Genomic DNA, 23962 nt, shown 5'->3' on the forward strand with positions numbered 1-23962 from the left:
CTCTTTACCCCTACACACTCTCACACATAGACTTCCATGTCTCTGTCTCTTTGTGCAAGCTTGAGTATGTGTGCAAGTGTGCATATCTCTATATGTTGCATGTGTGTCCATGTGTGCGAGTGTGTGTATGTGTGTACGTATCATGTGCTTGTGTCTGTGTGTTATGTGTGTGTGTGTGTGTATGCATAAACATACATGTGTGTGCGTTGATATACATATAAATCTATTTATATATACATGCTTACATACTTATAGATACACATACATACATAACATATATACGTGTGTGTATGTATATTCTCTCTCTTACACATGCACATAATATATATGTTTGTGTGTGTATGTGCAAGCTTGAGTATGTGTGCAAGCGCATATCTCTATATGTTGCACGTGTGTCCATGCGTGCGAGTGTGTGTATGTGTGTTTGTATGCATGTGTGCACGTATCATGTGCTGGTGTCTGTGTGTTGTGTGTGTGTGTGTGTGTGTGCATGAACATACGTGTGTGTGCATCAACATACATATAAATCTATTTATATATACATGCTTACATACTTATAGATACACAGACATACATAATATATATACGTGTGTGTATCTATAGGTATGTGAGATGAGATCTTCTTAGATTCAAATTCAAAATTGCATTGGAAGATGTTCCTCCTCACGCCAGGAGGAGTGGTTATTTTGAATTAGCCCCACCTACTTTGCCCACATGGAGGGAGGTGGGGTTGTGGTTAATTTTGTATAGATATTGTAGATAGTAGATACACCATATACAATGACAAGATCAAGGGATCGTCGTAATGAATGGGTCAACCCGCTTTTTTCTTTGTGAATGAAACAATTCAAAAATTCAAGCTTTATTGTACTTGGCGCCAATGAGGGGCTGGCAGCTGGAGAAGTCAAGCTTCATGTGCAACACTGCAATCTATAAAAGGTCAACTCTGGATGTTGGGCGCAAGGCGGCGGACGGGCTAGTGTGGAAGCGTCCGGTCACACCACCGCCCGTAGAAGCCCGAATGCGCTGCCCAAAGCACGCCGGCCCAAAATGCAAGGGTGAGGTAGGAGACGAGCTCGTAGAAGACGATGGAGCAGTGCCATCTGGGCCCACACTCGGAGGGGCTGAACTGCGGGACCCCTTGTGGATTGTAGCTCAGCAAAGACCTGCGCTGCTCTGGCTTGAAGCCGGTGGGCCACAGTATGTGCATCACCGGCACAAACATGTGTCCGCACACGCTCACCACAAACACCGACAAGCCCAACACCACGAATGTTTCTGTGCAATCCTTAACCCCGTACCTAATCCACCACATCAACAAAATCAAACCCATCCGCTAAGTGATTACGCTTAGCATATGCAAAGCGCTAATTATGAACGAATTTGCCATGGTTTACAGCATTAATTCTACCTTCTTGTATCGCAATGGTATACAGCATTAATTATTACTTTTATGCGTTCTGATGCTGATTTAGCAAATGCAAAGCTCATCACATCCTCAAATGCAAGCTAATCAAGACCGTAATTTGCAATGGAATGCAAAGCTAAGCTAATTATGGACGTGATTTGCAGCTTTGATCATACCTTGTGAATGTGATATACATCCTAACCGCCACCGTAGATAATCCCAGGATTATGAACACAATGTGCACTCTCACATGCTTCAAATCATTGAGTTTCTTGAATAAGGGTAGCTGATTTGCTTTGCCAGCCGCCACATTCCGGTCTATGTTGCTTGTAGGCACGAACTTAAAGGTGTTCCTGTAATCCAATGCTGCCTCCACCACCATCCTGAAGAAGAAAGGGGTCATCCACCAGAACTGGGATTCATCCCTGTTCCTGCTCTGAATAGCCTGAGGCACCTCCCACCATAGGGCATACCAGAACACCCTCCAGACTACCATAAACAGAGCCAGATTTGATATCAAGATCTGGTTTTCCTCCTCATCTCCGACGGTTAGCTTGAGCCGAAATGCCAGAGCACTCCATAGGGTGAGCACCAATATGATGTTGAGTATTGACATGTAATAGTAGCCAGTGTGCCAGAAGTAGCAAGATTTCTGCAAGATGTTGAGCTTGCTTTGCTTGCCAAGCATGCTCTTCCATGACGCTGCGAATTGCTGTATCGCCCCTTGCCCCCATCTCTGGCGTTGCTTTACAAAGCCCTCAAATGTCCAAGGGGTGAGCCCAACTTGGAGCTTCTCATTGATGTACACTGATTTGTAGCCTCTATTAAAGAGAGTGTAAGCAGTCATGGTGTCTTCTGTGATAGACTGTGGCTGGAACCCACCAATCTCGTCCAGGTGCTTTCTTCTGAAGATTGCCCCTGTGCCGACGCAGCTTGCACATCCGAGAGTGTTCCTGTGCACCATCACCCTATCATAGCCAAACCCACAGGCATCATTGAGGGGGTCCCCTATGGGTAGATTGTAGAAAGATTGGGGGACTTGAACAAAGGCTACATCGGGGGAGCTGGTTATGTGTGGTAGGAGCCTGTTTAAGAAGGACGGGTGGAGGATCATATCTGCATCCATCATCACCACAAACTCAGCGTCTGAATGCTCCAGCCCATAGTTCATGTTGCCACACTTGAAGTTGTTGGGGACCCCTGGTATCTGCAAAATAGTTCATTCAATACTAGTCTTGTATTAGAGTACAATTCACATCTCGATTCGCTGCGGTGTAGCTAACTGTCTTAGGTAGAACCCCATTCAAGGAGAAACAGTGATATACTAACAAACAAGATGTATCCACCATTGTGCACATGTTTAATAGGATACAAAACTGGGCCTTCTCCACAGTAATAATCCACAGGCGCATTTACAACTTTTAGGAATTGAGTTCATTATGCTTGCTCTTGGTTAAGGTACAATGATAATTATAAAACGCTAGCAGAAATGATGATCCCAACGTATTGAACTGCATTCCATAATCTTTTCCGAATAGAGAGATTAGTTATATGTAGGTACTATGGCTAATGGAGCCTTAGACCTGCACTATGGCAGGTTAAGGTGTTACCACTCGGAGGCGATCAGATCCTGCTCTGGTTCTCACTATTGATCCAATCTGGCTTCTAGCCTCTAGGGCTATGAAGTCTAAATTATCTCTAGTGTCAAGGAACCAAAAAAGACATATACATCGATGAATTTCAAGGGATGTCAACCAAGCCAGATATGAATTAGAATTTGCACAAACACATCATACACGAGATGTCTGACCTTCTTCCTTCTGAGATAGAGGAGTTGATGACTCCCGGTCTCCACTTGCAGGGCCTCGCAGAAAGACTTGAGATTATCATCACAACCATCATCCAGCACAAGGACCTTGAACCGGTCCTTGGGATAATGCAAGGCAAGGGCAGCTAGAATGCTCTCTTGGGGAACCTCAGTGGGCTCTTTGCAGCAAGGGATGAAAACATGCACGCTAGGATAGCACTTAGAGGTGGATGATGATTGCTTTTCATCATCATGATAATCAAGATTATCAGGCATACTTAGTGCATTTTGAATGCTAGATGGGGGGGTGTTGATGGTGGTAGGAGGAACCAAATAATCAACTGCAGCAATCAGGCCACTGAAGAGGTAAAGGCATTCACAAGCCAGGATAAGGAGGAGCCAAGGGGAAGCCAAAGCAGCAGGGAGCTCTTTGAAGTAGAGTTTGAACTTGAAGGCCAGGTAGTTGATGTTGGCAGCAAGGTAGGCAAAGAGAAGCAAAGTGGTGAGCAAATGGAGGGCGAGCTTACGATTGAAATTTACATGAAGTAGCTGCTTGCAGGGCCTATAACTAACATCACTAAATAGCTGCTGGCGCTGCTGCGCGTGATATTGAGGGGTATTGCAGCGGTCTGTGGTGTGATTATTAACATTATTATGCAGCAAGAACTGCGCCTCTTCCTCGGAGTGCTGCTGCTCGCGTTCTAGGAGCTCTAGCTCACCCATCTAGCAGAAATCCCACATACAACAACACTCTCAGCAAACTGATAAGCTAGTCTTTGCTGGATATAGTAACGATCCTGCAATACTGAAACAGCAAATACTGTGGAGCAACGTGATTTACACACTAATTACAAATAGTTATTGTAATATAATAATGAATGACACTGCACTAAGCACAATGCAAATTTATAGCTACTTGAAGGCTAAGCCTTGCTTTAACCAGCTTGCTTTGACCACTCTCCGCATGACGACGACCGCCGCCACACATGCAGTTTAGCTCGTTTTTATTGATTTCACTTTCCATGAATATACCCTAGAGGCTTTGAATTTAAAACCGCTGCCAGTTTTTGGAAAAAAAAACACCGCCCTAGTTAACCCATATTGTTCTCTAATTATAATATAAGTCAAAAAGCAAAAAGCATTTGAGTTCTTGTGGGCGGCAGGGTATCTATACAAGGTCAATACGTGTGCGGCCTGCCTTCTTTTTACTTTTTTCTTTTAATGCGGTATGTTATCATGATATGATGTTTATAAAAAAATTATGCACTCTTGAGATTATATTCTGTGTTTTTTGTATTATAGTATTGATAGATAGTTTTATCGATATAGTATATTTAGAATACTAACTGCGAGAAATATCAGAGGTGAGAAAAACAAATTTGGAAGCTCGATTTTTAAATCATTATAATTCACTGATACGGAAGATACTGTTTTGTGATCTACCGACTGCACTTTTCTTCTCCGAGTCGGTGCTGAGTCAATAAAAACCACTAAAAGTTTTCAACTGGTTGATTTCTCAAAGTAATATATATATATATTCAACAAAACAGAATTCGACTACAATTCTATTTATATATATATATATATTCGGTTTTGATGTTGAATTTAGCTGGCAAGATTGTCAAAAGTGACTTAGTATTAATTAGTGCTAATCCAGAACGATGATAGGCTGGCACGACGTATCCCAACATGACTCACGTTCCCCACATTTTAGACTACCACGGCAGTTGGCACGTCTTCCATCTTTTTTTTTTTAAATCTCTTTCCCTTGGATACAAACAAAGCTTTCACAATAAAGTGTGTAGATTAAGCTTCTCATCACAATCTCACTTCTCTATTTCTCTCCTTGTAACTAGGTGAAGATAGAAAGTGTTCACTCATTTCAGTCACTAAACCTACTTCATGTATCCATTATACACACTCTCATTAAACCATCACTAAAAAAGAGGCAATGATTAGAACTCTAGTGGAAAAACAATGGCTTAAAAATTGGCTAAAGAATGACTTGATGAAAATAATTCTTTTGACAAATTAAATTTACACTCATAGCCTAGCATTTGAAGGAACTACCAATAGAGTACCAATAAAACGATGGTGTATTGATTAGTAAGTACCCATAATTCTCTTCACAAATTAAATTTACACTCATAGCCTAGCATTTGAAGGTACCATTAGCCAAAATTTGGACTCAAAAAGGGCCCTCTAAGAAGAGCGTCTACCACCTACTACTACGACAAATTTGGAATTGATATACTCAAGTTAGGCCTTCCCCACTAAAAGGTAGATCCCAACGATTGTGACATCCTAACTTGAGCACATATCATCTCCAAATGTGTGGTAGACAACATGGATATCACAATCATTGGAATCTACCTTTGAGTGGGAAAGGCCAAACTTGAGCATATGAACTCCAAATTTGTCGTAGGTGGTAGAATTAGAATTTGTCTTTCAAGGTCTTTCCAAACGATATGTCACATATGGGGGTTTTGACATAAGATTCACAAAGTTCACCCCACGACCCTCTTTTTTCTACCGAAGTGATGATGGCTCCTCTTGGAGGGCCATTTTTTAGTCCAAATTTTATCTAATGTACCAATAGAGTACCAATAAAATGATGGTGTATTTATTAGTAAGTAGTACCAATAACTTTTTTTTTGGGTCTTATAGTTTACAAAAGCCTAGTTCTATAGGAGGTTATTCGCGCACCCAACCAAGTGTGCCAGCCACCTAGAGGCTTTGGTGGTTCCCATGTGCGAATGGGTCAATGGTGGCTGGCCCACCATTGCCTAGGTGGCTCATTATAGTCATCGAAGAGTAGAACCCAAGGCATTAATCCTAATCCAACCACTTGGCATTTACTATTCATCACCATCCTTGCTTCAAGTTATAATAACGAAGGGTGGGAGTACTTTTTTTTTGGGGGGGGGGGAGGCGAGAGCCTACTTTCTTCATTTGTCTACACTTCATTGGCCACCACTGACAACGCTCAACAGGCAACTTGGGAGTCTCAGCCACAAAGTGTTTGCATGATGCAAGGAAGAGTCAAGACTCCTCAAGAGGATGGTTGAAAGATCCCTTCATTGCCCATGATGCCTCTATAACCTTATCACCTTACACTTTTAGAGGGCCATGTTGTTGGACCCTTATGAGCTTTTGTGTTCCTTAAATGTCCTTGGGGATGGTAGATAGTTTTATCGATATACTATATTTCCTTGGGGATGGTAGATAGTATTGATAATTTGATAGATAGTTTTATCGATACAGTATATTTCGAATACTAATTGCGAGAAATATCAGAGGTGAGAAAAACAAATTTAGAAGCTCGATTTTTAAATCATTATAATTCACTGATACCGAAGATACTGTTTTGTGATCTACCGACTGCACTTTTCTTCTCCGAGTCGGTGCTGAGCCAATAAAAACCACTAAAAGTTTTCACGTGGTTGATTTCTTCAAGTAATATATATATATTCAACAAAACAGCATTCGACTACAATTCTATATATATATTCGGTTTTGATGTTGAATTTAGCTGGCAAGATCGTCAAAAGTTACTTAGTATTAATTAGTGCTAATCCAGAACGTATATCCCATGATAGGCTGGCACGACGTATCCCAACATGACTCCAACAAGAGTCCCCACGTTCCCCACATTTTAGACTATCATGCAACTCGGCAGTTGGCACGTCTTCCATCTTTCTTTTTTTAAAATCTCTTTCCCTTGGATACAAACAAAGCTTTCATAATAAAGTGTTTAGATTAAGCTTCTCATCACAATCTCACTGCTCTATTTCTCTCCTTGTAACTAGGTGAAGATAGAAAGTGTTCACTCATTTCAGTCACTAAACCTACTTCATGTATCCATTATACACACTCTCATTAAACCATCACTAAAAAAGAATATTCTTTTAAGAAATTAAATTTACACTCATAGCCTAGCATTTGAAGGAACTACCAATAGAGTACCAATAAAACGATGGTGTATTGATTAGTAAGTACCCATAATTCTCTTCACAAATTAAATTTACACTCATAGCCTAGCATTTGAAGGTACCATTAGCCAAAATTTGGACTCAAAAAAGGGCCCTCTAAGAAGAGGGTCATGCAAGGAAGAGTCAAGACTCCTCACAAGAGGATGGTTGAAAGATCCCTTCATTGCCCATGATGCCTCTATAACCTCCTCACAAGAGGATGGTTGAAAGATCCCTTCATTGCCCGTGGTTGAAAGATCCCTTCATTGCCCATGATGCCTCTATAACCTTATCACCTTAAACTTTTAGAGGGCCATGTTGTTGGACCCTTATGAGCTTTTGTGTTCCTTAAATGTCCTTGGGGATGGTAGCATGCTAAGGTGGACATTAAAGCAGTATCTGGGACATTGCTTTTTGGCTACTTGAAAAGTAGCTTAAGTTTGAAAAGTAACTACCTTTCTTATTTAAAATAAAGAAGTACTTGCCACCTTTTGTAACTACCCCACTCTCTCTTCCATATCCATGTGTCCCCCCCCCACAATCTCTCTCTCTCTCTCTCTCTCTCTCTCTCTCTCTCTCTCTCTCTTGTACACATGCATACAAATGCCAGCATGGGTTTGAATCTATCTTGTCGTTTTATAAAAATATTTAGGTTATGCTAATCATGCTTAAGATGATGGCTCTATTGTTGGAGCATAGGAAGCATAGAACTATGAAAAGAATTAGAGAATAAGAATCTTTTGTCAACCTCATACACTATTACAATGCAGAGCTCTAAGAACAACAGAGAAGAAGGAACACCACAGCAACAAAAAGCATCCCTCCTTATAGCTATACACCGGTGGTTTGACTATAGGTCAAGGGAAAGCCTGTCTGATGAGGGCATTCACCCTCTCTCTCTCTCTCTCTCTCTCTCTCTCTCTCTCTCTCTCTCTCTCTCTCTCTCTCTCTCTCCCTCCCTTGTAAATATAGCGGTAAATGTTGATCCTATTGGCTCTCATTTTTGTTGATGTACACAGAGGCGATTTATGGTGGTGAAGGAGAGAAGAGAAAGATAAGATTAATAACATTACTACTTTATTACAACCTTCTTTTTCCTTCATGGTGATCTCCATGTATACAGAGGCGATTTATGGTGGTGAAGGAGAGAAGAGAAAGATAAGATTAATAACCTTATTACTTTATTACAACCTTCTTTTCCCTGTGAAGGGTCTTCCATAAGGCCATATTCACATACCCTCATTTTGCCACAATTTCAATACATATGTTTCCTCACCAATATTCCACACCTACATTACATTAGGGACATGTAGTATTAGGTTTTTTGCTCCATCTCTTTTCATAGAATGGTGGAGTTTTTTCTACAAGCTTTGTATCGCGAGTTTTTTTTGGCACTTTGTCATTTTGCGAGAAATTTTGGACACATGGATTTGGCAAACTATTTATCTAATACAACTTCCTTGGCCTTGGATCTACATATGAAATCATAACCCCTTACTACACAATAAATCATAATTATCATCTAAATCAACACACGATGTAGAATTATCAACTAAACCCTCACTACATAGTTTGAATGCTTCCAATCTTTAGATTATGATACATTAACCAAATCATTTGGTTTGATTTTCTTTCAAGGGCATACATGACATAGCCAAAAATCTTACAAAGAATGCAAGCTTATCTTTAGCACTGTAGGAGAGATCTTTGTTTATGGGGGTTTTGGAAAAACAGTGCTTTTTAGTAAAGTTTAAAATCTCATCAACCATACATGAAAATACTTAACCTATGGCCAAACACATGTTATAATTTTTCATGATACAATGTTAATTAGCTATGAACATGCTTGCATGCCATCAAGGTTCATCACCACAAAGCTCTTTATCATGGTATAAGAATAATTAACTATGAACATGCTTGCATGCCAGATCAAGGGTCATCCACAAAGCTCTCTTACAACTTCAAAAGCTTGATGAAGTGGGATTTCACAATAAAACATGGTCTAGTAGTATAATTACCATAACCACCAAAAAGGGATGACAAAAAATGGTTATCACGAGACGAACATAGAACATGATACTACATGGCGAAAGGAAATAGGATGCATGGGCTATTAGGGATTGCTTCTAGGAAAGTTAAGGGTTGATGAAGCATCCTTAGCTGAAAGGGTGGGTTGATGCACATACATATTCCCATTTTGTAATGTACAAATACACACAAGAAAATATAGTATAGATTTTTTGCATGCCAAGTATGGTTTTCTCATTGACTCTCTCTTCTTAAAATCAGGGCATGTGTACATAGGCTTAGTGTTGGGTGGAGTAGACAACGGAAGCAAAGGAGATGGAAGCAAGAAGCAAAACGTGCTGCTGAAGTAGAGTTTACTGAAGAATCCTAGAAAGTACAAAGATACACCCAATATGATGAAAACCTAGGATAGGTGTCCCAACACAACTAGGTGTCATAACAGGTCCATGTACTAACTATACCATGTAACCTAAAGTCTAGTAACTAGACCTACAAGACACATACCAAGGAATGTGCGGTGCCTATGGATAGCCCATAGAGTAGCCTACAAACCCCCCTCGACGGTATGGGCTGAAGTATCCTGGAAACGTCTCAAGATACCTGAAAGACTAGGTCATGGTTGCACAAATTCATCCAATGTGGATAAGCAACCTATGATTGTACAGAGAATGCAGATCACGTAACAAAAGGGACCAAGTGTAAAGCTTGTCGAAAAGCTTCAAACTTAGGCCGCGGAAGAGCCTTAGTGAATAGATCTGCCAAGTTGTCCTCAGTGGGGGAACATAAGACAACTTGATGTCACCGTCTGACCATCTCTCTCTGACATAATGATAATGAACCTCAATGTGCTTTGTGCGAGCATGAAACACTGGATTTCGTGCTATAGCCAAAGCACTCTGACTATCAGTATGGATGACGGTAGGAGCTCTCTAACCAACCAGAAGATCTGCAAGTAATTTCCGTAGCCAAACACACTCTACTGTAGCTGTGAAAGTTGCTTTGTACTCAGCTTTTCACAACTAGATGTGGCAACTGTAGCCTGCTTCTTGCTGAACCATGAGATGCATGAAGAACCAAGCATAAAACAATTGCCACTGTGGGATGTGCGTGTATCCTGGCAACCAGCCCAATCACTATCAGTGAACCCATGCATGATAAGTGAAGTATCAGCCCTGTAGAGAAGGCCCAAGTATTGCGTGCCTTTGATGTACCTAAAGACACGTTTCACTGCATGCCAATGGTGATGAGTGGGACTGTGCATGTATCTGCTCAACTGAGAAACCACATATTGCAAGTCTGGCCGAGTATGGCATAGATAAAGCAAACAACCAACTGCCTACTGATAGGAGGTAGCATCACATGGACCACTGCCATCTTCAGCAGAGAAATGAAATCCAGTCTCTAATGGGGTGGAGACAGGCTTACAATCCTCCATCTGAAATCTATGTAGAAGCTGCCCAATGTACTTCGATTGTGACATCACAATTCCCCCCTCAGATCGAGCAAATTGAATGCCCAAATAGTAGTGCAACTGACCAAGATCAGCCATGGAAAAAGACTGCTGTAATTCTCGCTTGAAATCTGTAATTTTCTCGGGATGTGGCCCAGTGAGAATCATATCATCCACATAGAGGATCAAAATCAGCAAATCTGCCCCCCTCTTTTGCGGATATATAAAGTCACTTCTGTAGGACTATTCTGAAAGCCAAGGCTGAGCAAATGAGTGTGTATCGTGTCATACCAAGCCCTGGGTGCCTGCTTCAATCCATATAAGGCTTTCTTAAGCCAGCATACCTTGCGTTCAGACCCTTCAACCTCAAAGCCTGGAGGTTGAGCAACATAGACTTCCTCTGCCAAAAGACCATTGAGAAATGTTGTCTTTATATCCAACTGATGCACCTCCCAATTATTATGGGCAGCCAGGGCAATAACACATCTAATGGTGGTGATGCGTGAAGTGGGAGCAAAGGTCTCTTCATAATCAATGCCCTCTTTCTGAGCATACCCTTTGGCCACAAGACGGGCTTTGTACCTGTCAACTGAACCATCAGCTTTTCTTTTTACCTTGTATACCCACTTAGTTCCTACTACATGTTTGCCTGCCTGTGCAGGCAAGTCACATAACTCCCATGTTTTGTTTGCATGAATGGAGTCCAATTCATCCTGCATGGCTGTCATCCACAATTCATTTGAGAAGGCATCTTTGTGACAAACAGGCTCCTCATCACCACATGCTATAGCAATCAATGCATGAGCAACCGAGTTTGCCAAATCTCTTTTGGCTGCAGTTCTTGTACGGGCCTGCAAAGGAGCATCAAGTTTGTTGTCCTTTAGAGTGTCAAAGAGCCATTTAGGTTCTCTTTTGGGCTATCTAATATCAGCCAATTCCTGCTCTACTGCCTCTTCCACAATGTCCTCAGCAGCACGTGGCATCTGTGTCAAAACATGTGGCTGTCCGGACTGTGTAGTAGGCTGTAAATGAGCATTAGGTGGAGGAGCATAACCCTGTGGGTGAATCATCTGAGGCATCAAATCCAAGCAATGGCACAAGACTATCAAAAATATATGAGACACCAACTATAGATTGCATTTTGCAGTCTCGCAAGGGCATGGAAGATGTCTCATCAAAGATGACATCTCTACTGACAATTACCCTCCTGGGCGGAAGGCTCATAAAGTCTGTAACCCTCACTCTCTGCACTGTATCCCAAAAATATACATTTTATAGCCTTATCATCCAGCTTTGTCCGCCTTTGTGAAGGCACATGTGCATAGGCCAAACACCCAAAAGTACGCATGTGAGAAATGGTTGGCTTGTGTCCTTTCCAAGCCTCATACGGTGTGAATGTTTTCAATGCTTTGGTGGGGCTCCTGTTGAGCACATAATTGGCACACATCACTGCATCCAGCCAAAACATATTGGGCAAATTCTTGCCCTTAAGCATACACCTGGCCATTTCCATAATTGTCCTATTCTTTCTCTCAGCAACTCCATTCTGCTGAGGAGTGTAAGGCACTGTACACTCATGATGAATACCATGGGATTTCATGTAATCATTAAATTCCTCTGACATATATTCACCACCTCTGTCTGATCTCAAGTGTGCAATCTTCAAGCCTGAATCATTTTCAGCCAAGGCAATGAAATGCTTGAAGCAGGTAAACACCTCTGACTTGGACTTCAATGCAAAGATCCAAGTATACCTGGTAAAGTCATCAATGAATGTCACAAAATAATAGAAATTGAAGCAGCCCGCATAGGACCACAATCAATGTGAATCAAGAATAGCTTGCGTGATGCCCCAACTCTACCATCCTTAGGTATGACAAAGCGGTGCATCTCACTTCACAGACATGCTTATGAGGAATCTGCGTCTGTGGCATATCTTCAACCATTTTAGGCAACCTTACCATAGCATTAAAGTTAAGATGCCCAAACCTCTCATGCCACAAATAAGTATCATGCAAAACATCTGCATCAACTGCATGAGCAAGCAAGCTTCACAGACATGTCTGACGAAGCAAGCAAGCTTCACAGACATGCTTATGAGGAATCTGCGTCTGTGGCATATCTTCAACCATTTTAGGCAACCTTACCATATCATTAAAGTTAAGATGCCCAAACCTCTCATGCCACAAATAAGTATCAGGCAAAACATCTGCATCAATTGCATGAGCATCATGAGCTGAACTGTCACTGCATCTATTATATGCATCCAAGCTGTACAAGCCCCCTTGAAGAGTACCAGTCAATACAATAGCATTAGCATGACTCAAGTCATAGACTGCACACCTATGCCCATCAAAGACAATCCGAAATCCACATGTAGCTATGGCTGAAATAGAAATCAAATTTTTTCGTATGCCTGGTACATACAAGACATTCTCCAGAGTGACAACACCCTGTAACTGATGTAACAGCCACTTGCCCAATACCCTTAACCATATAAGATGCATTGTTGGCACATGTCATGGAACCCCCCTTTGGGGCATCAGTAAGAGAAGTAAACAAAGTTTCACGGGAGGTAATGTGCTTAGAAGCACCACTGTCAAAGAACCATGTAGAGGCTGAAACTGCCATACAAGCATGTGAACCTGTATCATGCACTAGAGGATTGTAATGGCATTGAACAATGAAGCCCCAAGTCTGATCCCTGGCATAATTAGCTTGCTCATTAGCATGCTCATGTGTATTTGCATCAGTGCCAGAGGTAGTTGTGACTGAAAGTCCAGCTTCTTTCTTCTTTTCAGAAGCAATCCTACATTCAGCAATTTCATGGCCTGGCTTCCTACAATAATTGCACCTCTTTTTCTTCTTCTGATCACCCTGAGAGGATGAAGTATAAGGCTGATTATTTGTTGTATTTTTAGGGATAGATTTTTGAAATCTCCCCTTATTCCGATCATTGGCTGCAAATGCTAGATCTGAGTGCATATTGGCATTTCGATTCACACGGCTATGCTCCTCCTGCAGTAAAAGTGCAACCAATTGATCAAAGGAATAGTAGTTGGCATTGCCCATGGCAACCAACCTCAAGGTAGTGGCAAAACCTTGGTAAGAGTCAGACAACCCATCCAGCAACCCATCCAATGTGCCTGATACAATCTGTGAGTCAGGGATGTCCTCATCAATATTAGCCAATTGCTCCTTTAAATCTTGGATAGCTGTAAGATATGCATCCATGTTATCACCCTCATTCAGACGAGTATCCTTCAGTTGCTTGCGAAGATAGGCAACACAGGCCTCATTGCATACCCTGATACAAAGAGGCAAGCTTATCCCAAGAGTCCTTAGCAGTAGTGCATGATCTGATATGAGGAACAATACTTTTTCTGATAGACAGTGCAATAAATGCCCATGCTTTAGCATCACGACCATCCCACTGTATCATCTCCTGAGTAGGAGGAGTAAAGGCATCACGGGAAGAACCAGTGGATGTAACATCATTGGAAGAAGGTGTAGCCTGCTTGACGGGCCTAGGCTCATTGCCAGACACTAGATTCCACAAGTTCTTGGACACCAAGACATGGTTCATCATGAATGACCACATAGGGTAGTTAACCCCATCAAGCTTATCATCAGCACACCGAAGGCCCCAAAGAATCATCTTTGCCACTAGCCATTATGCAGACAAATGCATAAGAATGACAAAAGCAAAGAGCACGAGCCTCAAGCTCTCAACTGCAAGTATCAGTGACTTAATGCGTAAGCCTCAAGGCTTTTCAAAGCATAACCTCAGCTGAGCAAGATCACTGCCAAAGTGTACTGCTGTCCATTGTCAAATGGTACCTGAAAAGCCAAGTCCAGAGGCACAAGGGCCTTGCCAACTGTGCAACAGAAAGAACAGAAGCTTACCAGATGAACCTGTGAAAGAAAGACAACAAATGTCCACCAAAGAATGACCAAATATCAGCAAAATACAGTTTGCTGCTGCAGTAAATCTCTGATTTGAATGTGTATTCTAGCTCCAGGAAGCAAATCAATCACTCAGGAAGTGATAATGGTGCTGTCCAAGTTGAAAAACAGCAAGAAAATGCCTGAAATGCAGTTACCCTAGCCAGGAATGCTACTGAATGAAGTCAACCAGCAAATCTGTAGTCGCCTAGCTGAATGGAGCCCAAGAAGAGAGGCGACCAGCAAAATGCAGCAGATCTGGGCTGATTTGAAGTCAATCTGCTGAAAAACACCCAGAAATGATGTCGACCAACAAAAACAGCCCGGGAATGCAGTTGTCAAGCTCCAGGAGAGAGAATCAATGCAGTTTCCAGCCAATTCAGCCTAAAGAAGCAGTCGCCCAGCAAAAGGAAGCAATCTGGAGAAACTTTTCGCGAGACAGAAACCTTCGGGCCGGAAGCAGGAAGCCACAAAGAGAGGCGACTTGCTGAAAATCTATCCTGGAAGAAGGTAGGCAGCAAAAGAGATCCAGACGAAGCTTTCACGCGGGGGAAGGATGGAAACCAAGGCAAAGCCTGCTCTGATACCACTGTTGGGTGGAGTAGACAACGGAAGCAAAGGAGACGGAAGCAAGAAGCAAAACGTGTTGCTGAAGTAGAGTTTATTGAAGAATCCTAGAAAGTACAACGACTACACCCAATATGATGAAACCCTAGGATAGGTGTCCCAACACAACTAGGTGTCATAACAGGTACATGTACTAACTGTACCATCATGTAACCTAAAGTCTAATAAGTCTAATAACTAGACCTACAAGGCATATACCAAGGAATGTGCGGTACCTATGGATAGCCCATAGAGTAGCCTACACTTAGTCGTTACGTGCACATCATAAATCACCCCTATCTTCTTGAAGGCTTGTGTTTGCACATGGAAAATACTATGCCGTAAACACTCCATTTCTATCTCTCTCATGATAATAGCTTGCTTATATTTATGACTCTTTATTCTTTTTTTAGCCTCCTTGGATATGCCTAGCCTCCACCATCGTGCTATGTTTTTCTCATGGAAAATACTATGTTGTAAAGGCTCCACTTCTATCTCTCCCATGATAGTAGCTTGCATACATTCAACACTCTTTATTCTTTTTTTTAGCCTCCTTAGATATCCCTGGTCTCCACCATCATGCTCAGGCTCACTTGGTGTAGATACAAATCCTTGATGGTCATCCATGGTGCACATTGTTCATGAGTATTCGTCTCTGACCTTGAAGACTTATTGGATTGATCCATTATTTCCATGCTAAAACCTCCATTAACCAAGGTACTTATTTTTACAGATGTAATGTTTGTTCTTCCTTCCACCTTCCACATGGATAGAAGTTCAAGAGCACGCATGATATTATGATATATGTACCATGTATGAGTGACATCATCATTACAAAACCACATCATATATGCTTTTGGACCTTCTGGTCCAGGGTTTCGTCTCTCGAAGAAGAAACAAGCAGCTGGTACTCTTCTTGCACAATTTTGAATGTATCGACTGCACTTAAACTTGCCATCAAACCAAAGCATTTGACATTAGAGTTGACCAACGTTCTTCAGATTTCTCACCAAGTTTGGTGGATTGCCTCTTCGAGAATGGATGGCCCCCCTTGAGGTTGTATTGAATCCATGCCTTCATCTTCACACTAAAAGCTGATTTTTCCTTGATCAACCTCTTTGATTTTGTTCTCGATTCTCCATCACATATCCAGGCTGGTCTAAACTATTCTCAACATGAAGCCTCGTGGATTGGCATCTCTTCCTTTTGAACTATTTCCTTATCCCCATGAAGTGGTCTTGGGTCATCATACATTGGTGTCCCTACTACTGCTTTGTGTACCATTCGTGCAACCTATGGTGTTGTGGGCGTGCTCTTTGAGGCTACTCTTTGAATCAAAGCTTCCAAACAAGGACCATCCCCAACATGCTTATATCGATCATGCATAGCACTTTGCAATAAGGCATTTTCCATGTCAGATACACATGCATCATACAAAGTAATCTTATTCTTGTAGCCTTCCCTAGCCAACCAACTCCCATGCATGCTCTCGACAAGATTTGTTCTTGGAGTATATGCCTCTTCTAATTGATTTATTGTTACCTATGGTTTAATATACAAATATTATTAGTAAAACATTCCATGCATACACAATTAAATGAAAGTAGGGTTGTGGCTCATAAGGTTTCTCCAATGGGAAATTTGCACTTCCCACACCAACTTAACTATATATCCATAGATGGGATATTGTTATCACTTACATTGCCTTCTCACCACCATTTCCTAATTAGCAAACTTTGGCTTCTTGTTGCCTACTTGGTTCTACATAATCCCTAGCTTTCACACATGGTAATGTGCTCGTTCCTTTCAATGGGGGGCCCAAGAATCACATGGATGAACGAGAGAATTCATGTCTATTCCATTAGGAGCAAAGCTTATAGCAACACACAAGGAAATTTGTGAAGGTAGATCTAAGACCATTCTCACTATAAGCCAATTTCCATTGGTTTCTTCAGCCACCATAAAGCCCTGGAAGTCTACATGTGGGTAATGTACCTATAAATATGTAAAAAAATATGTATAGGTATATATATATATATATGTATAAATTTGTATATGTATATATAAATATGTATAGGTTTTTTTCAAGAGCTTGCATTAACGAATAAAACTTTTGTTAAAATGCTCAACATGTGGAATATTGACCTATGAAAGATGCTACTTGGGAGTTTTAACTGACACTTCCAAATCTCTTAAACAGTACATTTTAAAGTGAGATGAGGGAATATGTTATGCCACAAGGTCAGAAACATATTGGCTTCACTAGTACAGGATGACCCATTTTCGGCACCTAGTTTCGACAATGGCCGCGCTGTCGAAATGAAACATTGAAATGACCGTCCAAATAACTGGTGAAATGAACGTCGAAATAAGCGTTGAAAAGTTCGTTGAAATAAGGGTCGGTATAAGCATCAAAAAAAGTGCAAGGTGCCCCTTGCTTCCCATAAGAAGCACCTAGAAAGGAGTCTCGTTCCTCACCAATGGCAAAATTGACTACTCAAGCATGTTTAGATCTCGCCTATCTTGTTCATAAATGCTAATGTGCTACCCCTATTTAGGAAGGAGAAAGGATCTCGTGACCTAGTTCCTCATCAATGGAAAAAATCACTAAACAAGCCCATTTAGATCTTTCCCACCTTGTTCATAAGAAGCGCACCTAGGATGCAGTAAGGATCTTGTGGTGCCTAGTTCCTCACCAATGGCCAAATTCACTACACAAGCCCATTTAGATCTTGCCCACCTTGTTTATAAGTGCTAGTGTGCAAGTGCCCTTCTTGAGAAAATGATAGAGCTTTTGAGTGAAACAAGAAATTAGAGTGACATGTAAGAACACATTTTGACAAGATTTGTTCTCTCTCTCTCTCTCTCTCTCTCTCTCTCTCTCTCTCTCTCTCTCTCTCTCTCTCTCCCAATTTTACAATGGCTAATTTTCACTACCGTGTGTGGTGCATTTCTTGAAATATGAGACGTTAAGTCAAGCATAAACAATCACAATGAACCATTGACCATTAGTACTAGCCATTACCTTGGGTAATCAGTCATTGAACATAAATTAATACATTAACCATTGATGTTAATGTTAAAGTTAGGGGATTCTTATACATTGACATTGTGTGTGAGGGGATTTCGGGTTGTATACATCGACATTAGGTGTCTCTTGGGCAGTAATTTTGAAGATTAAGGGAAGGCAAGACTTCCGCCATAATGTATGCATGTGTGCTCAAAGGTTGTTTTGGACATCGATGAATGTAAGTTGTGGGTGAGAGATTCTTATGGTGTTATCTTGATGAGGTCATAGGCCATGTGGACTGATTAAGAGATTCTTTAGAGATTGATGAATGTAAGTTGTGGTTGTGAGATTCTTAAAGTGTTATCTTGATGAGGTCATAGGCCATGTGAATTGATTAAGAGATTCTATCCTCTAGGAGTCGATTGAGATAATCAAAGAGGAAATTGTGGATGTAGATGCTCTTTCTTTTAAGTCGATTGAGATAATCGAAGAGGAAATTGTGGATCTAGATGCTCGTTCTTTTAAGCTAAAAAAATGTTTACTTGGAGTCTCACATAAGTTAGGGATTATGTTATGCAATAGAGATTACTTTTTTTTAAAAAGGTTGTTTTCACATCGAGCTAGCTCTCGAGCAATTTTTAAGCCTTGACCATCACCATTGATCATTAACCTTTTGGGAAGGGCCCAAATTCCTAGATTTTATAATTTTTGGATGCCAACTCTCCACCACACTTGTGTGGACATTTTTTCTTGAATGTGATGAGCTATTGTGAAGGTGTAAATAGCAATAGCCATGTATCAATGATCATTGGCCATTGGGCAGCTATATAATTGACCATTAACCATCGATCTTGACCTTGATAATCGACTATTATAAGAAGCCGAGGAACAAATTTTTGGATTTAATATATTTTGTGGAAAAAAAAATCATGGTAGTAGCCCTCTATGAGAGAGTATTGGTTCCTTTTGTTTAATAAACAATAAATTTCTTAAGTGTGACGTGCAAGCGTGAAGGAATAATATGATCGATCATGTAAGGAGTCAAGCATATGTGATGATAAGGTGGATCCATCACCAATTATTATCAATCATTTACGAATACACTAATGGCCTCTTTACGAATATATATTCATGTTAAACCTAACTACCAACCTATTTGGGTGCCAAGGGCAGCTACACAAAGGATTTTAATATACCGGAGTCGTTGCCACCCTATTAGCTGAGGCATTGCCACCCTATATTGGATGCCTCCACGAGCTGCGTGGGGACTCTCGAGCAACGCGTGGGCTGATAAACGGAGGAAGAGCACAAGCAACCACCTCGCTGTCACATATGTCAAGGTTATGTCTGCAACGTAAACAATAAGGCTTCCCAAAAAGGATTAAAAAAGCTAGGTTTTCAAGGGAATGTGTGATTTAGGGTGCACACGACGGCTCATATAAAGCACATACTTACCTTTTGGTCAGCTTACAAGGCTAGAAAGCACTACCTAGGAGTGGGCAAGAAGATAGGTAGATCGAGTTTTGGCCTTTGTAATTGCCTCAAATTATTGATTGTCTCTTTTCATCATTATCCACCAAGGACTCCCTTTAATGCCCTTTCACACTCGTGTCATCCCTACTCGAATTTCTTTGTTACCCACATCAACATACTACCTCTTCTAAGGGCAAAATTTCGTTGAAAAGGTAGTATAATTTTTTTTGAAGAGGTCTCTCCCATCCAAGCTCGTGCATGGAGAGTCTCCCTCATCCATCTCCCCACCCACTTCAAAATGTTACTAAGAGTCCATGTTCATGCAAAACATGAGTAAAGGCCCTAAGTAGTTAGACCTTTGCCATATGTCTAACTCTGCTACTCCATTCACATATGGGGATTGCTTGCTCATTATTGATCATAAACATTTGATGAGAAGGGAAGAATCTCGTCCCAAACATAAGAAAATTAAAGAGATATTACAACATCCTCTATCCTTAGATAAGTGCTCTAAATTATCATTTACATGCATGCATTTCATATAATTATATCAATAAAGTGTCATAATATTTTTTCTCAAATTAAAATAGCATCCCTCCAAACTGTACACTTATTAATGTTTAATAAAAAAATCCTTTTTAAGAGAAATTCACACGGATGGGAGGAAAATAAAGGAGAAAAATCAGATTTGAGAGGCGCAGAGGGTCCCACGCACACGGGAGAGCATTTCATGCATCAACATGCTGTCCCCTACTGCATTTCAGTAGAAAATCGATAGAAATTTGATCACAAATGTATAAAAAATACATTTTTAATCATAAAAATGCTCAAAAATTTTCTTAAAAATTAGAAAAAAATCCTAAAAATTTAGGAAATCCATTCTACCAAAAATATCCACAATAAAATATGTGGTATTTTTATAAAAGCTTACATTAATGCTTATTTTAAACCACAAAAAGCAAGAAAAAATAGCATTAAACTCACGAGTCTCCCCCTGCAACGTCGATTCGTCCATTGAATAGTAGTAACACGCGTTCCAATCGCCATATCGATGATCCACGTGTAAATCATCAACAAATATCAACAAAATAATATTTTTATTAGTAAATATTAAAATTTACTTCAAAAATACCAAAAATTATAATAAAAAAGAAAAGTCAACAACAATTAACCAGAGATTGCTTTAATACCACTGTTAAAACCCTAAGACCTCTCTAAATAATTGTTATGTATAAACATGCATAAGTCAGGCATAAACTCATCCACCGCGAGCCGAAGGGATGCACACATGAATTATAAATGAAATACATCATACCTCTACCTTGATGTCCCATACCATCAAGAGGTATAACTCCAATCCAATAGCATGTAGCTATAGAGTGAAATGGTACATGAGTAGATATGCACCTCTACACAAAAGACCATAGCCTAAGCCTCCAAGCCTCCCTTGAGTGTGCCCCATGCCCCTATTATATAGGAGGGTCCTCAAGTGACTCGACTCTCCATTTCCCATGTGTGACCCTTGGATGCCTGACCCTAACCTTAACCCTTAAGGTTAGTCTTAACCCATGCTCCATTAGAGCTTGTTCCCATGCTCCCATGCTCACAAGCATAATGTGGGTTAGCCTCCTAGGTAGTATATGCACACATAATGTACATATAACATAGCACACATAATGTACATATAATATACTTCCCCTCTCTCAAAACATTACATTCTTGCAACCTCAGGGATTAGTCAACTAGAAAGTTTCCTTTCCCTGAATTCAAGTACCTTATCAGGTTCATGTGTGGAACATAGGATAATTCTTCGACTTCAACAAGTTCTTGAGGAGTAACTATGTTATCCTCACCTCCCAGTTTCCCTTTCAATCTATTGATATCAAAGACTGGATGAACTCTAACATGTGGAGGTAGTTTAAGTTCACATGGTACCGTGCCAATCCAATGTATAAATCGAAAGAGACCACAATATCTAGGAGATAAATTTGAGCATTTTCCTATTGACAAAGTCTACGAATCTTAGGGACATTAAAATAAACCAATGCTCCTCATTCAAAAGACCGAGATGAGCGTCCTCTATCAGCATAAAACCGTGCTCTATCCTGAGCACTCCTGATAGAATCCCAAGCTTTGGTAAACATTTCCTGCATATCACACAAGAAATCCCTCGATGCATCAAACTCAATGTCCTTAAGGCCGACATCAATAGGTGCCCTGGGTTAATACCCATACATAAGCATGAACAGACTAAAAACCAATAGCCGTATGTTTAAAACTATTATAGGTAAATTCCATCTATTCTCCTCTCCTCGCCTCTCTCTCTTTCTCTCTCTTTCTCTCTCTCTCTCTCTCTCTCTCACACACACACACACACACACACACACCCCACTTTTATAATGGAAAATCTTGAACCATAAGGTTTGAATTTAAGCATACGTGATCATTGAGAACTATCACAATCAGTTATTGATAATTACTATTGCCTATAATTACTATATGGTTGATTTATAATTTACCATATATTGGTGACTTTTAACCATCAACCTTGATGTTGAAATTGTGGGTCTACATTGATATTGTGTGTCTCATGAGAGGTAAGTTATTCTTTGATTTAACAAAATGTTAGCCTTCTCTAGTAATGTATGCATGCGTTAAAATTTTTTGAATTATTCAAATATTTCTTTGGACATTGTTAACTCATTCTATACATCTAAAATCCCCACCTCTATGAAGGCACCAGCATGCAGCTAGGCGACCTTCTTCTCAAGAACAAGAGTGTTGAGAGCCCTTCGTTTCACCTCCCAACCATAGCCAAAATAAACTCTAGACCCTCTATACATGGACTCCACTCTTTTATTAGCTAGTAAGCTCTTCACATGTGCCCGGCCAGCCACTCTCACTAGTGTCCAGCCACTCTTGAGTTTGTACCTAGTCATTTTCGCTCCCCTAAATCCCACTCGTGCCTTGTCTCGACGGTCGAGCTCTCTAGGCTCCCAATAATTCCGTTGTCATGACATTACTCCCCCCTTGAGAGGAGTTTTCATCCTTGAAAACAAAACTCAGGATTTTGAGTGTGCTTACCTTAGAACCTTCTTATGGTCTATCCTTCCACTTGACTAAACACTCATGTCGTACAAATTGTCGAGTTATTTTCTCTTAGAAATCCAAGAATTTTTCTTGTTCATATGGTAAGGATGGGGATTCAATAAGTTCTACTAGGATCTCTTGATTAACGAGATTATCATCACATCACCCAACTTCTCTTTCAGTCTACTGACGTGAAAAACAAGATGAACTTTAGAGCGTAGTAAAGCTAACTTATAAGCAACACTACCTACTTTTTGAAGTATTGTAAATGGACCACAATACCTTGGAGATAGCTTCAGACTTCTTGTTTTCAAAAATTCAGAGTGTGTGGGAACTTTTAAAAACACTTGGTCACCTTCTTCAAAGATGATTTGTCTACGATCTTTGTCTGCATAATGTTTAGCACGGTCTTGTGCTTTCTTAACATTATTTTTTATGATTTTCGTCATCTCCTGGAGATCCTAAAGACAATATTTAACCTTTTGTATCTTTTCTTTCTTAATTCCAATGGCCACTCGAGCTTGTGGGGTTGAAAACCATACATCAACATAAATGGACTAAATCTCGTTTGTTGAATGTTTGGTACTATTATAAGCAAATTCCAATATGAGTAAATACTCTCCCAATTGGTTTGCTTTCTTCTTACATATTGTCATAGCATATCTTCTAAGACTTGGTTGACTCTCTCAATTTGACCATCACTTTGAGGATGATTAGTCGTACTCATACTTAGCATGGTGTCCAATCCCTTGAAAGAGCACGCCAGAAATGACTATTAAACTTTGTATCTCTATCGCTAACTATATCGGCAGGTAAGCCGTATAATCGATAGATATTTTCAACGAGCTAACACATTTTAGTCAATCTATCTAGCGACCACCCAAACTGAATCGTGGCCTCTATTTGTTTTAGATAATCCAACTATAAAGTCCATTGAGATACTCTCCCACTTTCCATTTGGGATCTCTAGTGGACTTAGTAAACCACCTACCTTTAGGCGTTCTACTTTATTGACCTGGCACTTTTGGCATTTTAAGACATAGTCCTGGACGTCCTTACTTAAGACATATCAATAAAATTATCTCTTAACTAGTGCATATGTCTTCCATATTCCAGGATGACCAGCACTCGGACTATCATGATATTCATATAAAATACAGCACCTAATTTCTGA

The 23962-nt window shown here is 40.5% G+C and overlaps 1 protein-coding gene across 1 annotated transcript; it reads right to left on the minus strand.

Annotated features, from left to right (window-relative positions):
• Positions 1 to 626: 626 nt before the first annotated feature.
• On the minus strand, positions 627 to 4095 carry LOC147619183 (uncharacterized). The gene is made up of 3 exons (XM_086772803.1): positions 3219 to 4095; positions 1585 to 2615; positions 627 to 1301 (listed from the first exon to the last, which is right to left on the minus strand). The coding sequence occupies exons 1-3, from the start codon at positions 3936 to 3938 to the stop codon at positions 977 to 979; spliced, it is 2076 nt and encodes a 691-aa protein (XP_086628929.1). The 5' UTR covers positions 3939 to 4095; the 3' UTR covers positions 627 to 976.
• Between the last annotated feature and the right edge of the window lie 19867 nt (positions 4096 to 23962).

The sequence above is a fragment of the Cibotium barometz genome, chromosome 33 (assembly GCF_041138505.1).
Source record: "Cibotium barometz isolate CiBa-2024 chromosome 33, ASM4113850v1, whole genome shotgun sequence".
Lineage (NCBI taxonomy): Eukaryota > Viridiplantae > Streptophyta > Polypodiopsida > Cyatheales > Cibotiaceae > Cibotium > Cibotium barometz.

Excerpts from the sequence above, each read along its gene's own strand:
- LOC147619183 (XM_086772803.1), bottom strand. The coding sequence starts at position 3,938 with ATGGGTGAGCTAGAGCTCCTAGAACGCGAGCAGCAGCACTCCGAGGAA. Across the intron at positions 2,616-3,218 it reads TCTATCTCAGAAGGAAGAAG|ATACCAGGGGTCCCCAACAA; the intron begins GTCAGACATCTC and ends ACTATTTTGCAG. Across the intron at positions 1,302-1,584 it reads ATGTATATCACATTCACAAG|GTACGGGGTTAAGGATTGCA; the intron begins GTATGATCAAAG and ends GTGGTGGATTAG.